This window comes from Equus quagga, chromosome 10 (assembly GCF_021613505.1).
Source record: "Equus quagga isolate Etosha38 chromosome 10, UCLA_HA_Equagga_1.0, whole genome shotgun sequence".
Taxonomy (NCBI): Eukaryota; Metazoa; Chordata; class Mammalia; order Perissodactyla; family Equidae; genus Equus; species Equus quagga.
This window is the reverse complement of record NC_060276.1, coordinates 83,661,885-83,678,554: the sequence shown is the minus strand read 5'-3', so window position 1 is coordinate 83,678,554 and position 16,670 is coordinate 83,661,885. Positions and strand designations below refer to the sequence as shown.

At 48.2% G+C, this 16,670-nt stretch overlaps 1 protein-coding gene across 1 annotated transcript; it reads left to right on the top strand.

The window, feature by feature from the left end:
- Window positions 1–1,332: 1,332 nt before the first annotated feature.
- Window positions 1,333–15,692, top strand: TBC1D25 (TBC1 domain family member 25). The gene is made up of 6 exons (XM_046674059.1): window positions 1,333–1,561; window positions 3,126–3,235; window positions 4,189–4,343; window positions 11,502–11,629; window positions 11,770–11,958; window positions 12,231–15,692. Exons 1-6 carry the CDS (start codon window positions 1,436–1,438, stop codon window positions 13,587–13,589), a joined length of 2,067 nt encoding a protein of 688 aa, XP_046530015.1. The 5' UTR covers window positions 1,333–1,435; the 3' UTR covers window positions 13,590–15,692.
- The last annotated feature ends 978 nt before the right edge of the window (window positions 15,693–16,670 follow it).

Below are 16,670 nucleotides of genomic sequence, written 5' to 3'. Positions count from 1 at the left end.
CGTATTTGTTGAATGGAAGAATAACCAAATGAAAGAGAAAGTTCTCCCAAGGATTATAGCAAGGACCTTCTTTTTGATCTTGCTTCCCTGATCTTTCTATCCAAGGCTTTCTCCACAACCAAGACAGAAGCGTCTGACCACATCATACCCCCATCTAAATCCTGTGCTCCAGTGCCCTCAGCATAAACCCCAAGCTCCAGGCTAATGTTTTGCTCACCCCATCCTATGATAATTTTAATGAGAAGCAGACTCTCAAACTACTTGTTTCCATCAGGAAATCCAGCAGTGCCATAAAAAGTGTTGACTCCAGCACATGGGACAAGAGACATGTGCTAATAACCCTCTTCTGGCTTTCAAGAAAAATTCCCAATTACTTATACCTTCCAGAAAATAGATGTTTATTTAATATTAATACCAAGGCAACAAGTTATTTAAAAAGATACTAAAATATAATTGCAAACTTCTCTAAAAAGTCAACATTACAGGTAGCACCCATACAACCCTGCAACAATAGCTGAAGTCCAGGCACCTTACAGGACTCCTTTGTTAGAAATTACATTGTGAGGGCAATCTATTTTGTCCAAACCATATGGATGCTGTGCAATAAAGCGAGGAAAATGCCTTTTTGCATTTTGCAGTGTAAGTTTCTCAGAGGAGTCTAAGAGGTGTTCAGTCATTCAGCTGACATTTAGTGTACACACTGTTTAATAACAAGACCGACCTCAACGTGTTGTAAGGTTTAGATAAAATGAAGGCAAACTTTAAAAAGCTAGGACCTCCAGGGAGCATAAAAATGGCTTTTTTTGGTAAATTATTTATTGAAGTATAGCACGCAGAAACTGCAAAAAACATACACGTACAGCTGCATGCATTTTCACAATGTGTAAATTATTTTTTAAAAGATTCTGGAAAAAGGATTATTTTTTCCTCCAGTGCATTCATCCAAAGCGAGGGCCATAGGCATTTGAAATAGATGACGTCATCTGTAAGGAAAGATGCGAGGTGACTTTGGGCGGGGCGGGGGGGGGGGGGTTGACGGCATCTCGCAGCCGCTTCCTTTCCCCGCCTACTTCTTTCGCTCGAATGGGTCGTCACTTTAACACACACCTAGGTGAATCCGGAAGTAAACTGCCTAAACAACCGAATCGCGGACGGGGGGAGGCGGAGCCTCAGCAGGCGCCTGCGCATTGGCTGAAGTGAGGCCAACGGCCCGGCCTTGGGGGACGGGGCTCCAGGCAACGGCACCATATGCGCATGCGCATAGGCGACCTCCACCCCGTGCCAGGTGGGAGGGGCGGGGGGGGAGTGGGTAGGGTCGCGTGGCGCCTTCTGCGCCTGCGCTCGGGCGCAAGGTGGGGCCGCCGGCGCCCGCACTCTGGGGTTCTCGCAGGGGTAGGGGGCAAGGGTCCACTGTCACGCTGAGACGGGTGGCGGGATGGCGATGGCCTCTGGGTCCTCGGACTTGGTCGGCTCCGGAGCGCCCCCGCCTGGCGGGGGAGCCCAGGCGGCGGCGGCGGCAGCTGAGGAGGAGGAGCGAGAGGTGGTACGGGTCCGAGTCAAGGTGAGGCTGGCGGCCCGGAGCTCCCAGGGGAGGGCAAGGTGGCTGCCCTAGGATGGAGGGCGGGACCTGATATTTGGGGTGTTACCTGAGGGGCGAGGCTTGAGGGCAGAGTGATGGTGGCGGGCGGGAGGCGGCTGGGGGGCTGGACCGGGAATGCAGGGGCAGGGCGTGAAGGCGTGGGGACTGAAAATGGAGGATAGGGACCTATGGAATGGATAGGTGGAGATTATGGGCCGAGAGGAGGAGCTGTAGGGTTGAAGGAGGGGCCTTAATCGTTGGGAAGTGGGGCCCTGAGGAATGAGGGGGGCTACTGCTGTCTGAAAAGGAGGCGCTGAAGTCAGTTCACGTATGTGTTGAGAGTGCACCCTGAAGGAGCTGACCTGCTCGTCGGGGAGACACACAGCTAAATCAATGAGATGCTTTGGACACTGGTGAATGTCATGAGGAAATAACGAAAAAGATTGTGAACTAGGGAGTTACTTTAGCCAAGGTTGTGTAGGGAACTCCCCAGAGAGGTATTGAAGGAGAAGAGACCCGAATAAAAAGGAGTCAGCCATATGCATGTCAGCGGGGAAGAGTGTTCTAGGCAGAGGGAACAGCAAGAGCAAAGGCTGGGAGGTGGGGATGAGCTTGGCATGTTCCCTTAAGTTCCCATGTTGCTGGAAGCGAGAGAGTGAGGGGAAGAGTGGTAGGAGGTGAAAGAGAGGTAAGAGAGGGGCGGACTGGGAGGGCCTTTGGTGTGTACTCTGAGTAAGAAGGCTGTTGCAGTGGTTCCAGCAAGCAGTGACTGGGGCGGCTCGGACTAGGGCGGTGGTATTGGTAGTGATAAGAGGGTAGATTCTGGAGACGTAAACATCGCTTCAGTGTAGTAGAGGAAGCTCTAAGGTAGAGGTTTGGGAGTGCAGAAAATAGACGATGTCTGAGCTGTGGTGAGCCAGTTGAAGAAAGTGGGAAGGACTTTCCAGACAGGGGGATCAGCACAAGCAAAGGCTTGGAGCCAGGATGTGTTCAAAGTAACTTCCAGCAATTTGGTAGGATCAGAGTGTAATGTTTGAAATAGCTCACTGGAGGGAGGCTGGCTGGAGAGAGGGGTCCCATAGGCCCACCTGCTGGGGACTCTGGGGCTGCCTTTGAAGAGATTAAGCAAGGGAGTGTTGTAGATAGATGTGCTAGATTGGTCGCAGCCTGGAGGACTGACTTAGTAGGGGCTAGACTGGACATGGTGATCCTGCAAAGCATTGTTGAGGAGATCTAGAAGGATTGGATGCCAGGACTATTGCAGGAGCCTCCTCCTGGCTGGACTGCTGCTTGCTCCCTTGCCCCCTCCCCCAGTCTGTTCTTTGCAGAGCAGCCAGAAGGATCCTGTTAAGTCCTAAGTCCGACCACATCCCTGCTCTGCTCAGAACCCTCCCAAAGCTCCCTCTTCACCAGAGTCCTCACCATGGCCCAGAATGCCTGCCTTGGCCTGGCCCCCGCCACTTCTCTGACCTTGCCTCCTATGCGCACTCCACTTTAGCGTGGCGAGGTGGCCCCTGATGGCCTACCCCATGTCTTCTCTCCTCAGAAATGTGAGAGCTGCTTGCCACCTGAGTTCCGCTCTTTTGCTGTGGACCCCCAGATCACCTCCCTCGATGTCTTACAGCACATCCTCATCCGAGCCTTTGACTTGAACGGGTGAGTGATGGGGTGCTGGGGACCGGCTCACGGGCCCCCCACCTCAGCAGCAGTCGTTTGGCTTCTGCATTGTTGTTGTCTGGTAGGGTTTTTGTGTGTTGTTTGTTTTTTATAAATAATCCCACGGTGAACAGCCATATTTGCACATCTTGAACTGTTTGGGGAAATCTAGTCATAGGATGAATTCCTCGCAGTGGTATTGCTGGCTTAAGGGCTGTACGCTTTTTAAAATGCCAGTGGATGGTTCCAAAATGCTCTCCTGACAGGTTTCACCAATTTACCATCTCACCAGCAGCATGTAAAATGCCTGTTTCCCTCACAAACACTGGTTACTGGAAAACACTGGAAAATTTGCCAACCTGATAGTTGAAAAGTGGTGTCTCTTGGGGGCAGGTGTGATGGTTATTTTGTTGTGGTGGTTATTTTGGAGGAATATGCGCACATGGCAACAAACTCAAAGAGTGCAAACGTGATTGCTGTTGAGGATGTTTCCATGGTTACAGTAGTTATCACACAACATACTTCTTTGCACAGTTGTGCCAGTGTATCTGAGGAACAAATTCTTAGTTGTTATTTGACTTTTCTTGCATAAACATTTTTTGTTGTGAAAAATAACATACAGATTGCTTTATTTTTTATGCAGTAAGAAGGCTGCTTTCTTCCTACTTCTGTCCCTCAGCTACCCTGTTACCCTCCCTAGGGGGGACCAACATTTTACCAGTTTCCAATGTGCTCTCCAGATACAAGCAGGTGTGTATCTGTTTCTGTGTTTGTGTAACAAAGTGGAGATAAACGATCTGACCTCAGGATGCCCACAGTCCTTGGCACAGTACCCAGCACATAGTGGGAAGTTGTTTTCAGCACCTTCTGTCTTCCCCTGCTTCTTTTGGAAACTGTCCCTGGGGCCTCCAGGAAACTGGGGCACTGAGCGCTGCCACACCTCTTCTGTCCAGGAAGAAGAACTTTGGCATCAACTACCTGGGCCGGGATCGGCTGGGGCAGGAAGCTTACCTCTCACTCCTGTCTGACTGGGACCTCAGCATGGCCTTTGCCACCGCCTCCAAACCTTACCTGCAGCTGCGTGTAGATATTCGGCCCACTGAGGACAGTGAGTACCTGTCATCCCAGAGGTACTGCTCTGGGACCCACCCTTTCCCGATAGGATGACTCCACCCCTTGCAATACCCTCCCTCACAGTGGGCTAGGGAGGAAGGTATCCTAGGTCCAAATCCTGGCTTGGCCACTGGGCCTCAATTTCTTCACCTGTAAGGTAGAGATAATGCTATCTTAAGGCCACCATGAGGATTAATCAGGGAAATTCATGTAAAATGCCTGAAACAGTGCATGGCTACATAATGAATGCTCAAAAAGTATTAGCTCTGATAACAATAATTATTGTACTATATTTACCATTATGGCATATAATCTAGTAATGTATATTACAATTATTTAATTCAATATAACAATAGAGCTGTAGTGTTGTATGTTTCAGTTATTATAATGTGTAACTAGAATAATGCTGATTATAATAAAAGTAGTTGTATTTATTCATTCACTTGTTCTGCACTCATATACATTTGTTTGCACTCTTGCTCACTCATTCATTTGTTCCCTGGAACTCTCAGGCACTTCTCATATTTGTTCCCCAACTCTGGCCTGTGCTGGTCCCTGGGAGCACACAGATCAAATAAGACATGCTCCCCAGGGGCCGGCCCGGTGGTGCAGCGGTTAAGTGCGCACGTTCCGCTTCTCGGCGGCCCGGGTTTCGCCACTTTGGATCCCGGGTGCAGACATGGCACCACTTGGCATGCCATGCTGTGGTAGGCATCCCACATATAAAGTAGAAGAAGATGAGCACAGATGTTAGCTCAGGGCCAGTTTTCCTCAGCAAAAAGAGGAGGATTGGCAGCAAATGTTAGCTCAGGGCTAATCTTCCTCAAAAAAAAAAAAGACATGCTCCCCAAATGTGATTATGGACCATACATTAGATATTAGTGTTATATTTCCTGGGTATGGTAATGTATCATGGTTATTGAAGGAAAATGTCCTTGTTCTCAGGAAAAACACAGTTAAGTATTAAGGGGTAAAGTGTCATAATGTCTGCAAATAATCCAGCAAAAAATAATATGTATATATACAGAGAGAGCGAGATGAGGCACATGTGGCAAAAATGTGAACAGTTAGGAGACCTAGATGAAGGGTGTGTGAATGTTTGATGTATTCATCTTTCTAACTTTATTGTAGATTTGAAAATTTTTTTTTTTTTAAGATTTTATTTTTTCCTTTTTCTCCCCAAAGCCCCCCAGTACATAGTTGTATATTCTTGGTTGTGGGTCCTTCTAGTTGTGGCATGTGGGATGCTGCCTCAGCGTGGTTTGATGAGCAGTGCCATGTCCGCGCCCAGGATTCGAACCAACGAAACACTGGGCTGCCTGCAGCAGAGCGCGCGAACTTCACCACTCGGCCACGGGGCCAGCCCCGATTTGAAAATTTTTTAAATAAAAAGTTGCGGATTGGAAGGCATGGTTCCCAGCCTCGGGGAACTCATGTGCCCATTTGGGATGACTGAGGCATTTTATTAATGTCATAGTAACATATAAATAGCTAACATGGGTTGAACACTTGGGGCCATTCTACACACATAATATTTATTCATTGGATTGTCAAAACAGTCCTACAGGCTAGGACTGATCATTATCCTCATCTTATAGATGGGGAAGCTGAGGCTCAGAGAGGGGACAGGATTTGTCCATGTCACAGAGACAGTGAGTGGAGGAGCAGGATTTGAACCCAGGTAGTGGCTGAACTGACTCCAGAGTCCTTGCTCTTAACCTTTTGACTCTACAAAATTTTGGGCTTGTTAAGATGGACATCCTTGAGAAAAAGAGACAAGAGAAAAAGGGAGATAGGCAGAGAGAGAGAGAAACAAGAGTCAGAGAGAAAGGTGATGGAGACAGGCAGAGAGACAAGTGGAAAAAAACAAGTAGCCAGAGACACAGGAACCTCTGCCGCTGAGTAGCCCTATGTGCTTAGGTCAGTCGCTTAATTAATTCCCCAAGCCTCGTTTGCTCAGCTGTAAAGTAGACATAGTAGCAGTATTTCAGTAAAGAAATCAAATCTGCTCAGCTAATAAACATGTGAAGAAAACCCCAACTTTATAAGAACTGAGAGGAATGCAAATAAAGCAGAGAGATGCACACCCATCAGTTTGGCAAAAAGACATTTAAAAGTCTTTTTTTAAAAAAAGCATCAGCTTTCCGGTTATTGATGAGTCTGTTCTTTTCCTGCTGTTGTCTTATTTACCAAATTCCTGCGTATACATGGGTTTGTTTCTGAATTCCTGATCCTCTTCTATTGATCTCTTGTTAAATCCTAACCCAGTTCCATCTTGTTTTAATCACATAGCTTTTGATATGTTTTAATGTTTTCCTTTTTAAAAATATTTCTTGAACATTCTTGTGCGCTTACTGTTCTTTTCATTTAATAGAATTAGCTTATCATTGCTTTAAGATCCTAATGGGAATTTGATTGGAGTTGCATTTTTTAAAGAAACTAATTTTTAATCCCCAGTAAATACATCCTCCTTATTAAAAATTATTAAAACATTTCAAATAATGCTGGTCTTTTGGAACCACTATGCCTAATCTTAACTCCCTGCCCTTTTGCCCTGCAGGAACCACTTTGATCAGTTTGATACGTAACCTTGCAGGTCCTTTATTTATTCACTCAGACAGGCACACACACAAATTTATCCACATACAGAGATACAAAGTAGATTCGTATTTGTATATATACACAGATGGTGTGTGTTTAACATAAATGGTATCATACTCTACATTCATAAGTATCCAATAGATGGAGCTGTTATGAATATTATTAAGGCATTCTTGTGATCATGTTCATGACTGTGAAAGCAACAGGAATGTTGTGACCACTTGGACGGCCCGGTCCCTCTTTCTAAGGAAAAGTCAGTTTCTGTCACCTCTACAATTAGGAGATTACTGCGCCTAGACCTTCAGCCAATGTGTGCATTGGTGATCTGAATCCTCCTTCTGTCATATGTATTGCAAATATTTTTTCTCAGCTTATATTTTGTTTTATGGCTTTGTGGTGTCTTTTTTTGTCCTCTCAAAAATTAAAATTTGTATGCAGCCTTATACCTATATTGATGTTTTCCCTTATGATTTCTGAGTTTTTCCTCTTACTTTGAAGCATCTTCTCCATCCGCAATCTTATATAAATATTCTCTTACATTTTATTTTAATATGCTTATTTTCTTTTTTACATATAAATCTCTACTCTGTCAACATTGTGATAAGTAGACCTAGCTTTTTAAAAAATTCCACATAGTCAGTTATGCCAGCATCATTTATTAAATAACCACCTTTTCTACACTGATTGGAAATGCCGCTTTTGTCATATACTGAGTTCCCCTATGAACTTGGATTTATTTCTGGGCTTTCTATTGCATTCCACTGGTTGGCTCCATTTGTCTATTGCTATGCTAACACCATATTTTTAGCACAGTGGTTTTGTGGTAAATTTTAATAAGGCAAGCATTACCATCCTCCCACTATTCTTTTTTTGGCTCATCTTTTTCTTAACTATTTTTAAATGTGAATTCTTTCATATGAACCTTAAAATAATTTTATCCAGTTCCAGGAAAAACCCCATTAGATTTCTAATTGGCATTGCACAGAATCTATATGTTAATTTAGAGTTTGGGAAGTCTGACAATTTTATGATGGGGAGATGTAGTGCGTATAGCATGTATTATGGAATACCACAAGCGGGGCCTGGGGCAGCACCCCATCATGAAACACTGGAATGTTTCTTCAGGGACGTGTGTATATGCACACTTAGTGGGTTACATGAAGACCATATATAGTCTCATGTCAGTTCAGATCAGCTTTGGCCACTAGATGAGTTTGTGCTTGTGGAAATCCTTTGCCCATTTTACTAATGGGTTCTTTTTTCCTTTCTTTAATCTAAAGAATGGCTCTCTTTCCCTGGAACATTTCTGGCCTTGAGCGGTGCTTTTTCTGACATTCACGTTGCTGCTCTTGCTTTCTGTTTGTTTGTGTTTGCCAGGTATGCCTTTAGGTTTCTTCAGTTTGCAACCTTTCTTTGTCACCTAGTTCAAGGTATGTCTCATAAAAACTTCACCGCTGGATTTATGCTTTTTTTTTTTTTGACACAAATGGCAGTGAAATCTTTAGGCCATTTTTTCCCTCCAGTGTCTCCCACCCTACCTGGCCCTTGAAATGGAAGCTTTAGAACACTTCAAATTCTTCTTCTTCTTCTGATCCCTAACCCTTAACTTCTGGGTTTTACTTAGATAGTAATTATTTTTCTTTTTAAATTCCAGCCTCTCATTATCTTTTCTTTATAGTAGGTTACTTATGTTTCAGGAATCCTAATGTACCACTTAATATTACAAACTCCCCATCACAGTATCTGTGTCATTTTCTGTTTAACTGTATATATGAAGCACCTGGAGGGACTGGCCCGTGGCCAAGTGCTTAAGTTCGCGTGCTCCGCTTCGGCGGCCCAGGGTTTCGCCAGTTCGGATCCTGGGCATGGTCATGACACCGCTCATCAAGCCACGCTGAGGCGGCATCCCACATGCCACAGCTAGAAGGACCCACAACTAAAAATATACAGCTATGTACCGGGGGGCTTTGGGGAGAAAAAGGAAAAATAAAATCTTTAAAAAGAAAAGCACCTGGGGCCCATCACTGTTTACCCTCCCTTTTGCCTCCCCCACCTTGAGCCCTTGTAGTCTCATTCAGTAGTCATTTGCTTAGAGCACTTCTTTGTTCTCCTCCAATAAGGGGCATGGGGTAGCTGGACTCTCACGATCAGAATGTCTTTCTCTGGTTGCAATAGAGACATGCTCTCTTGGCTGAGTGCAGGGCCCTTGGATCTCAGGCATTTCTTCTCTGCTCCATGGGTGCCGTGAACCACTTGCTTCTTGCTCCCAGAGTTGTGGAACAGAAGCCCATTGCGAGTCTGACCTTTCTGTTGTAAGCGGCCTGCTTTTTGTCTTTGGAAGCTGGCAAGAGTTTTGCTTCATTCTTAGAATTGGGGCACTTCACCAGCATGTGAATAGTGAGCAGAGGCCTGTTGTATATACTGTTTCTTGATTAATCCTATCTGAGACTTGATGACCCATTTCTTCATCACTGTGACATTTTCCTTCATACCTGTGTGATTATAATCCCAACCTGATCCCTTTTCTCCCCCTGCATTTTCTAGTATTTGCATATTGGGTCTCCTGGAGTTGCCCTCCAGGTATGTCTACTTTTTCCGCTCAAATCATCAACCTTCAGCCCTGTGCCTTGAAGGAGTTCTTATCTTTGGTCTTTCACACTGTTGACCTTCGTTTTGCCTGTTCAGTAGTGTGACCATCTTCATTTTACCTGTGAAGTGTTTTAATGCCCTGATTAACATTTTAACAATTTTTTTCAGGCTTTTTTTTTTTTTTTTGGTGAGGAAGATTGGCCCTGAGCTAATATCTGTTGCCAATCTTCCTCTTTTTTCTTCCTCCCCAAAGCCCCAGTACACAGTTGTATATCCTAGTTGTAGGTCGTTCTAGTTCTTCTATGTGGGATGCCGCCACAGCATGGCTTGATGAGCGGTGTGTCGGTCTGCGCCCAGGATCCGAACCAATGAACCCCAGGCCACCGAAGCGGAGCACATGAACTTAACCACTCAGCCACAGGGCCAGCTCCTGATTAATGTTTTAGAAAGACCATTCTGGCGGCTGTTGGGAGAAGGTGGAGAAGGGCAAAGAGGAAGCAAGAGCTGGTTAGGAGGCAGATGCAAGAGAGAGATGTGGTGGCTGAGACAGGCCACCACATTGTGGAGATGAGAGAAGAAGTGGAATTGAAGTATGTTCTGCATGCAGAAGCCACGGGGCTTAGTGACAGTTTGGCCCTGGGAGTTGAGAGAGTGGGAGGCAGCAAGGATGTCCCTCAGGTTCCTGGCTTAAGCAACTGGAACAGATAGGGGTGCTGTTCCCTCACATGAGGAGCAGAGGAGGAGGTCGTGTCTGGAGTGGGTCTTGGGCTCCCGTTTTGAACCTCTTAGGTCTGCAGCGTGCTGTGAGACATCCAAGGAGAGGCAGTGACATCCAAATGTGGCCTGGGGTTTGCTTCCCCCTCAGCTCTGTGGGAGAGTACAGTGGACTCCATGGAAATGCTGCTTAGGGATGGTGTTTGCCTGCAAATGACAATGGCTGAAACAAATCAAAGTTGATTTGTTTCATATAATAGAGTTTGAAAGCCACTGGACGTTGCTTTTGTCAGCTAAGCAGCTCTGTGGCCCCAGGGCTGACATCTCTTCAGTCTCTCGAATTTACGTTGAGGTGGCCAGTGCTGCTTCAGCCACTGCTTCACATTTGAGGCGAGAAGAAAGGACGTGAGGGGGAGTAAAGAAGACAGAGAAGGGGCGAACTTCTGCAATGTTCCATGGGCCAGAACTGGATAAAGTCAAGCATAGCATTACCTCCCCTGCCTAACATACGTGACATACGTGTTCCACAAATGCCTGTTCTAAAATCTGTCTGGGCGCTGGAGCAAGGTGAACGAGGTTCAGATCCCAGCCCCACCATTTCCTGGCTGTAGAATCTTGGCCACTTACTGGTTGTTCCACCCGTTTTTGTCATCGTCTGTAAAATGAGAATGGTAATGGTAGTGCATACCGATTTGGGAGGAGGACTAGCGTGAATGTGAGATCAAGAGTTTGGGTTCTCAAGCTTTGGGCCTGGGCTTCAAATTTTGGTTCTTTCACTCACTAGCTGTGGGGCCTTGGGCAACTGTCTTATCCTGACTGTGCCTGTTTCCTCATAGAAAGAGGGGCGATGATAATGGTGCCTAACTTACAGATGGATGTGAATATTAAATGAGTTAATATTTGCAAAGAGCTCAGAACACTTCCTGGCACTTAGCACTATGGAAGTGTTGTCTCATGTTCTTAGTATTTACATTCAAGTTAAGCCCCTGTCAGGGTACCTGGCTCATTGTAAGTGCTAATAAATATTACTTTATATTATTAAAATATTACTATCAGAGTCTGCCCAGCCATTTTGTGAGACAGTTACCCAAAACAGTTTTAATTTTTGTGTGACTTGGATGACATGGGAAGAGAGAGTGGGAGCCGTCTGTTGCCCTGTGGGTGGCCCGGCTTTGGTAGGAGAGGAACCTGGCCCTGAGGTCTGGGTTTCTCATTCCCATTCTCACATCACATCATTCTGTGTGCCCAGGCCCGCTGCTGGAGGACTGGGACATTATCAGCCCCAAGGATGTCATTGGCTCCGACGTGCTGCTGGCTGAGAAACGGTCATCGCTGACGACAGCTGCCCTGCCCTTCACACAGTCAATACTCTCTCAGGTGGTTTCTGGGACCCCTGGGGCCCAGCTAGGGTTGGAGGGCAGGGCCTACCTGGCACTCCTGATCCTTAGCATTCTGGTTGGCACCTGCCCCTGTCCTGCCCAGCTGACTGGTGGCCTCTCGCCCCCTTTCCTTCACAGGTGGGCCGCACCTTGTCTAAGGTCCAGCAGGTGCTAAGCTGGTCATATGGGGAAGATGTCAAGCCCTTCAAGCCACCCCTGAGCGATGCTGAGTTTCACACATACCTGAACCACGAGGGCCAGCTCTCCCGCCCCGAGGAGTTGCGCCTGCGGATCTATCATGGTGGTGTTGAGCCCTCCCTGCGGAAGGTGAGCCTCCTCGGTCACACATTGGCTCCATCACTCCTGCAGTCGTGAAGAGCTCATGAGACACATGCAAGGACCACACTGTTGTGGGATGGCCGTGGAGATATTCCAGGGCAGCAAGCTCTCCTTCCGGGGGGGGCAGGAGTCAGAGGTGGGAAGGCAGACTTTTCTGAAGGAGGACAAAGGCCCAGGGAGGGTGAGTGATGACAGATAGACACTGGGGTGTGGCAGCTCATCTGGAGAACTTCAGCCTCATCCCTTTTGTCCCTGGCCAGGTGGTGTGGCGGTACCTGCTGAATGTGTATCCAGACGGGTTGACAGGCCGTGAGCGGATGGACTACATGAAACGCAAGAGTCGCGAGTATGAGCAGCTCAAGAGCGAGTGGGCACAGCGAGCAAGCCCCGAGGACCTGGAATTCATCCGAAGTACAGTCCTCAAGGATGTCCTGCGTACTGACCGGGCCCACCCCTACTATGCAGGGCCTGAGGATGGCCCACACCTGCGAGCACTACACGACCTGCTCACCACCTATGCTGTTACCCACCCACAGGTGTCCTACTGCCAGGGCATGAGCGACCTTGCCTCGCCCATCCTTGCTGTCATGGACCACGAAGGCCATGCCTTTGTCTGCTTTTGTGGCATCATGAAGCGCCTGTCTGCGAACTTCCATCCTGATGGCCGTGCCATGGCCACCAAGTTCGCCCATCTCAAGCTGCTGCTGCGACATGCTGACCCTGACTTCTACCAGTACTTGCAAGAAGCTGGTGCTGATGACCTCTTCTTCTGTTACCGCTGGCTACTACTCGAGCTCAAGCGTGAGTTCGCCTTTGACGATGCCCTCCGCATGCTTGAGGTCACCTGGAGTTCACTGCCCCCTGATCCTCCTGAACACGAGGTAGAGCTTGTCGGACCCCCCAGCCAAGTGGCAGACGCTGGTTTTGGTGGCCACAGGGGGCGGCCTGTGAGACAGAGGCACATGCTAAGGCCTGCCGGTGGAGGCCGTGCCTTCGAAGATGCTGTGGACCACTTGGCCATGACCAGCCAGGGGCCTAGTGGTGGGGGGCGTCTCCTGAGACAAGCCAGCCTGGATGACCTTCAGCAACTCAGGGATAACACAGGCCCCAGGAGGGACCCTCTGGTCCAGCTGCCCCGCCCAGCTGCCCTTATCAGCTGCAAGTCTCTCTCTGAGCCCTTGCTGAATTCCCCAGACCCATTGCTCTCTTCCTCTTCCCGCCCTGATTCCCCATCCTCCTCATCTCCGCCATCCACCCAGGAGGCCTCTCCCGCTGGCGACATGGCTGCAGGATCCCCCTCCATGCCAGAGTTGGGATCCCCACAAGACCCTGGGAAGTCCCTGCCACCCTCACCCCCACTGGGCCTGCCTCCGCCCCAGGAGTTTGGCCGGGGAAACCCATTCATGCTCTTCCTCTGCCTTGCCATCCTGCTGGAGCACCGTGACCACATCATGCGCAATGGGCTGGATTACAACGAGCTGGCCATGCATTTTGACCGTCTCGTGCGAAAACACCACCTGGGGCGTGTCCTGCGCCGGGCCAAGGCTCTCTTCGCTGATTACCTGCAGTCAGAGGTGTGGGACTCAGAGGAGGGAGCCGAGGCCACGGCCCCATCTTGATTGGGCTCCCTCCACCCCACCATCAGCCCTACCATATTTTCGTTCTCTGCCATAAGGGCCTACACGTGAGACCCCACCTCCCTGCCTGCCAGCCCTAGACCTGTCGGAGCATGGGGCCCTCTCTCCCCAGGTCTGAGAGTATGGGGCTCTGCTTTGGCACTGCCCCATGGAGGCCATGGCCTCTTTTTTCTGTTTTTGTCGTTTTGTTTTTAACAACTGTACTTTGCACACATGAAGGTCTTCGTGGTCTGTGTATTTCTCTGCCCCCTCCCTGGTTTTTGTTGTAGTGGAGTCCTCGGGGGCTCTTTACCTCATGGAGCGGAAATACTTCACTTGGTGGAAAGTGGCTTCTGCTTCCCCAGTGGCGGGAGAGTGGTGGGGGAGTGCTGAGAATCAGTTCTAGAAGGTGAGCCCAGGTCGAGGACTGCTTGAGGAAGGCCTAAGGCTGTTTTGTGGTACATCTGTCTGCCTCTAAGGGTCTGGATTATGGGTGTGAATGCATATTCTCAGGACAAGCCCCTGAATGAGGAATGAGAAAGAGAGTTCCTGACTCAAAAAGGGCAAGGTTCATTACAAAGACTGGGAAGTATGAGCTACTGAGAGAGAAACGTTGGGCCAGCCACCTCTGGCATTCCACATGTCACCATTTCTAGGATCCAGACCCTTCCCTGTGAGTCTTAGGCACTAGTGCTGGCAGTCCTGGGCACGAGTCTAAGGCTCCTATTTTTGTCACTTGCTTTGGGGCCAGCTTGAGGGACTGTGGCCTTGCCATGCCTAGGGCTCTAAGCCCTAAACTGGGTTTCCAGCTCGTGGGTACCTGTCTAACTGTTTCAGCAATAGAAACCATTTATTTGCCTTCTCCATCCTACTGATGTAGACAAACAAATCAAGCACTGATAAAGCTCAGGCCCTAAAAGAAGTCACCTACTTATTTGGAGGATAGTGATCAAAAGAAGGTCCTTTTTCCCACTTAACTTCTCAGAAGGTGGATTATCTCACAGGCTGGGTACTGTCCTCCACAAAGGACATGGCAGACGAGGTAACTGGGGTCCTTCAGGTCATGACCTTGCTGTGCCAGGTTCCGGCCAGAAGTTGCTCCACTAGGCAATGCTAACAGAGGTGAGGGGCATCAGGGCAGCCATCTTCTCATCTGTCTCCCCCAGTAATGCTGTATAAAGCTGGAGATGACCCTTAAAAGGCTCCCATCACCCCCCAGTTACCAAATTCCTCAGATGAGGGCTCAGTCACTGGAAGAGCACGACAAGACCATTCTGTGTCTAGGATGCTCCAAGACTGAGGGTCCAACAAGTACATTTGTGGATAAGGGGCTCAGACCCCCACCCAGGGCCATCCAAGATATGGCGATATCTGGCCCTCTGAGAATCTGAAATGTCCCCTTTGTCAGTAACCAGCTGACACCCTCTGGGTGCATTCTGTGATTAACGAGCGCACATATTTGACGGGCCAGACAAGTCAGTTGTGTGTATGGCGGCTTGGAGCCCCTGAGGGCCAGAGGAGTCCTGACTGTGAATAGGAAGCTCAGATACCCTGAAGGGCAGAGACCTCTATTAGTCCTTGAGGATTCTTGAGGCTTCTGGTTCCTGCCAAGATGGCAAATAGCATAAGCCACTGATTCCCTTGCCTGAAAGTAGCCCCGGAGAAACTACGGAGGGAAACATGAGTTCCAGAAACTGCAGCACAGCTGTGAAGGCCTGTGGGGACATGGAAGTGTGTCTTTAACTGGCCTGTGTTTTGAGTGGTGGATGGCTGGAGGCAGCAAATACAGGACAGGTTAGAGATGTAGAGTCTGGCTCTTACCTCTCCCCCATGTTGACTTGGGAAGGTCCTTGTCTGCCCCCTCACTGCAGAAATCATCCAGATCACTGGTATAGGTGTCTGAGGAGGGGCTAGTATCAGGGCAGCAAGGACCATGCTGAGGGGAGGAAGTGAGCAGCCCGAGGCCATCACTCCACCTCTCCCCCTCCAGACACCAGGGCCGGTGGGGACACCTAGGGAGATGGCCTCTTCTTAGGGTTTAAATGTGGAAAGCCTACTAGAGGAATTGTCAGGTAGTGTGATAGCAGATGGGAGTGACAGGTCTGCTTTCGTGGTGCCTGGGACTGTCCACCCTCTGGCTCATCTCCCCACACATCCCTTTACCCCCTGAACTCCAGGCAATTGAGCAGAGTCAAGTCTGGCCTTCAGCCTCCCCTCAGTACATTTTACCAGCCACAACAGCTGCTGAATTCAGGGGAATATGAGCTCACCACCAAATAACTAGACACTGGGCCAGTATAACTACCTCCAGAGAAAAATAAACTGGATGTATTAGTTATCCACTGCTGTATAACCAATTACCACCCCTCGCCTCCCCCGACTTAGCAGCTTAGAACACTAGATATTTACTGTCTCAGTTTCTGAAGGTCAGGAATCTGGGAGCAGCTTAGCCGGGTGGTTTTGACTCAGGGTCTCTTTTGAGGGTTCAGTCAAGCTGTCATCCAGGATTGCAGTTAGCTCAAGGCGTGACTCGACCGAAGGACCCACTTCCAACATGGCCGACTCACCGGGCTGCTGGCAGGAGGCTTCGGTTTCTCACCACCTGAGCCGCTCCATGGAGCTCCACACAACACATGGTCTCAGCGAGCGGGGAAGAGACCGTGACCAAGACAGAATCGAAGTGCCTACTATACTTAACTTCAGAAATGACATACCATCACTTCTGCTGTATTTTCTTGGACCAACTCTAGTACAACACGGGAGGGAACTACACAGAAGGTGGGGATCACTGGGGACTATATTGGAGGCTAGCTACCACACTGGGTGACATAATATGTGAAGCAGAAGTATTGGGATAGACAGATGAAGAATTTTAAATAAGTATAATAAATAAGAGAATATTAGAATAGAAAACAGAAACAAGAGATATAAAAAGGACCTAAAGAAAATATTAGATATGAATATGATAGGAGAAGAAAAGGAACAGAAAAATACTGTAAATGAACATGAAATGAGATGTCAGAAGTTTTAATATAGTTATTACAAAAATATTTAGAACACAGATCCTCACTGGATTTAAAAGTC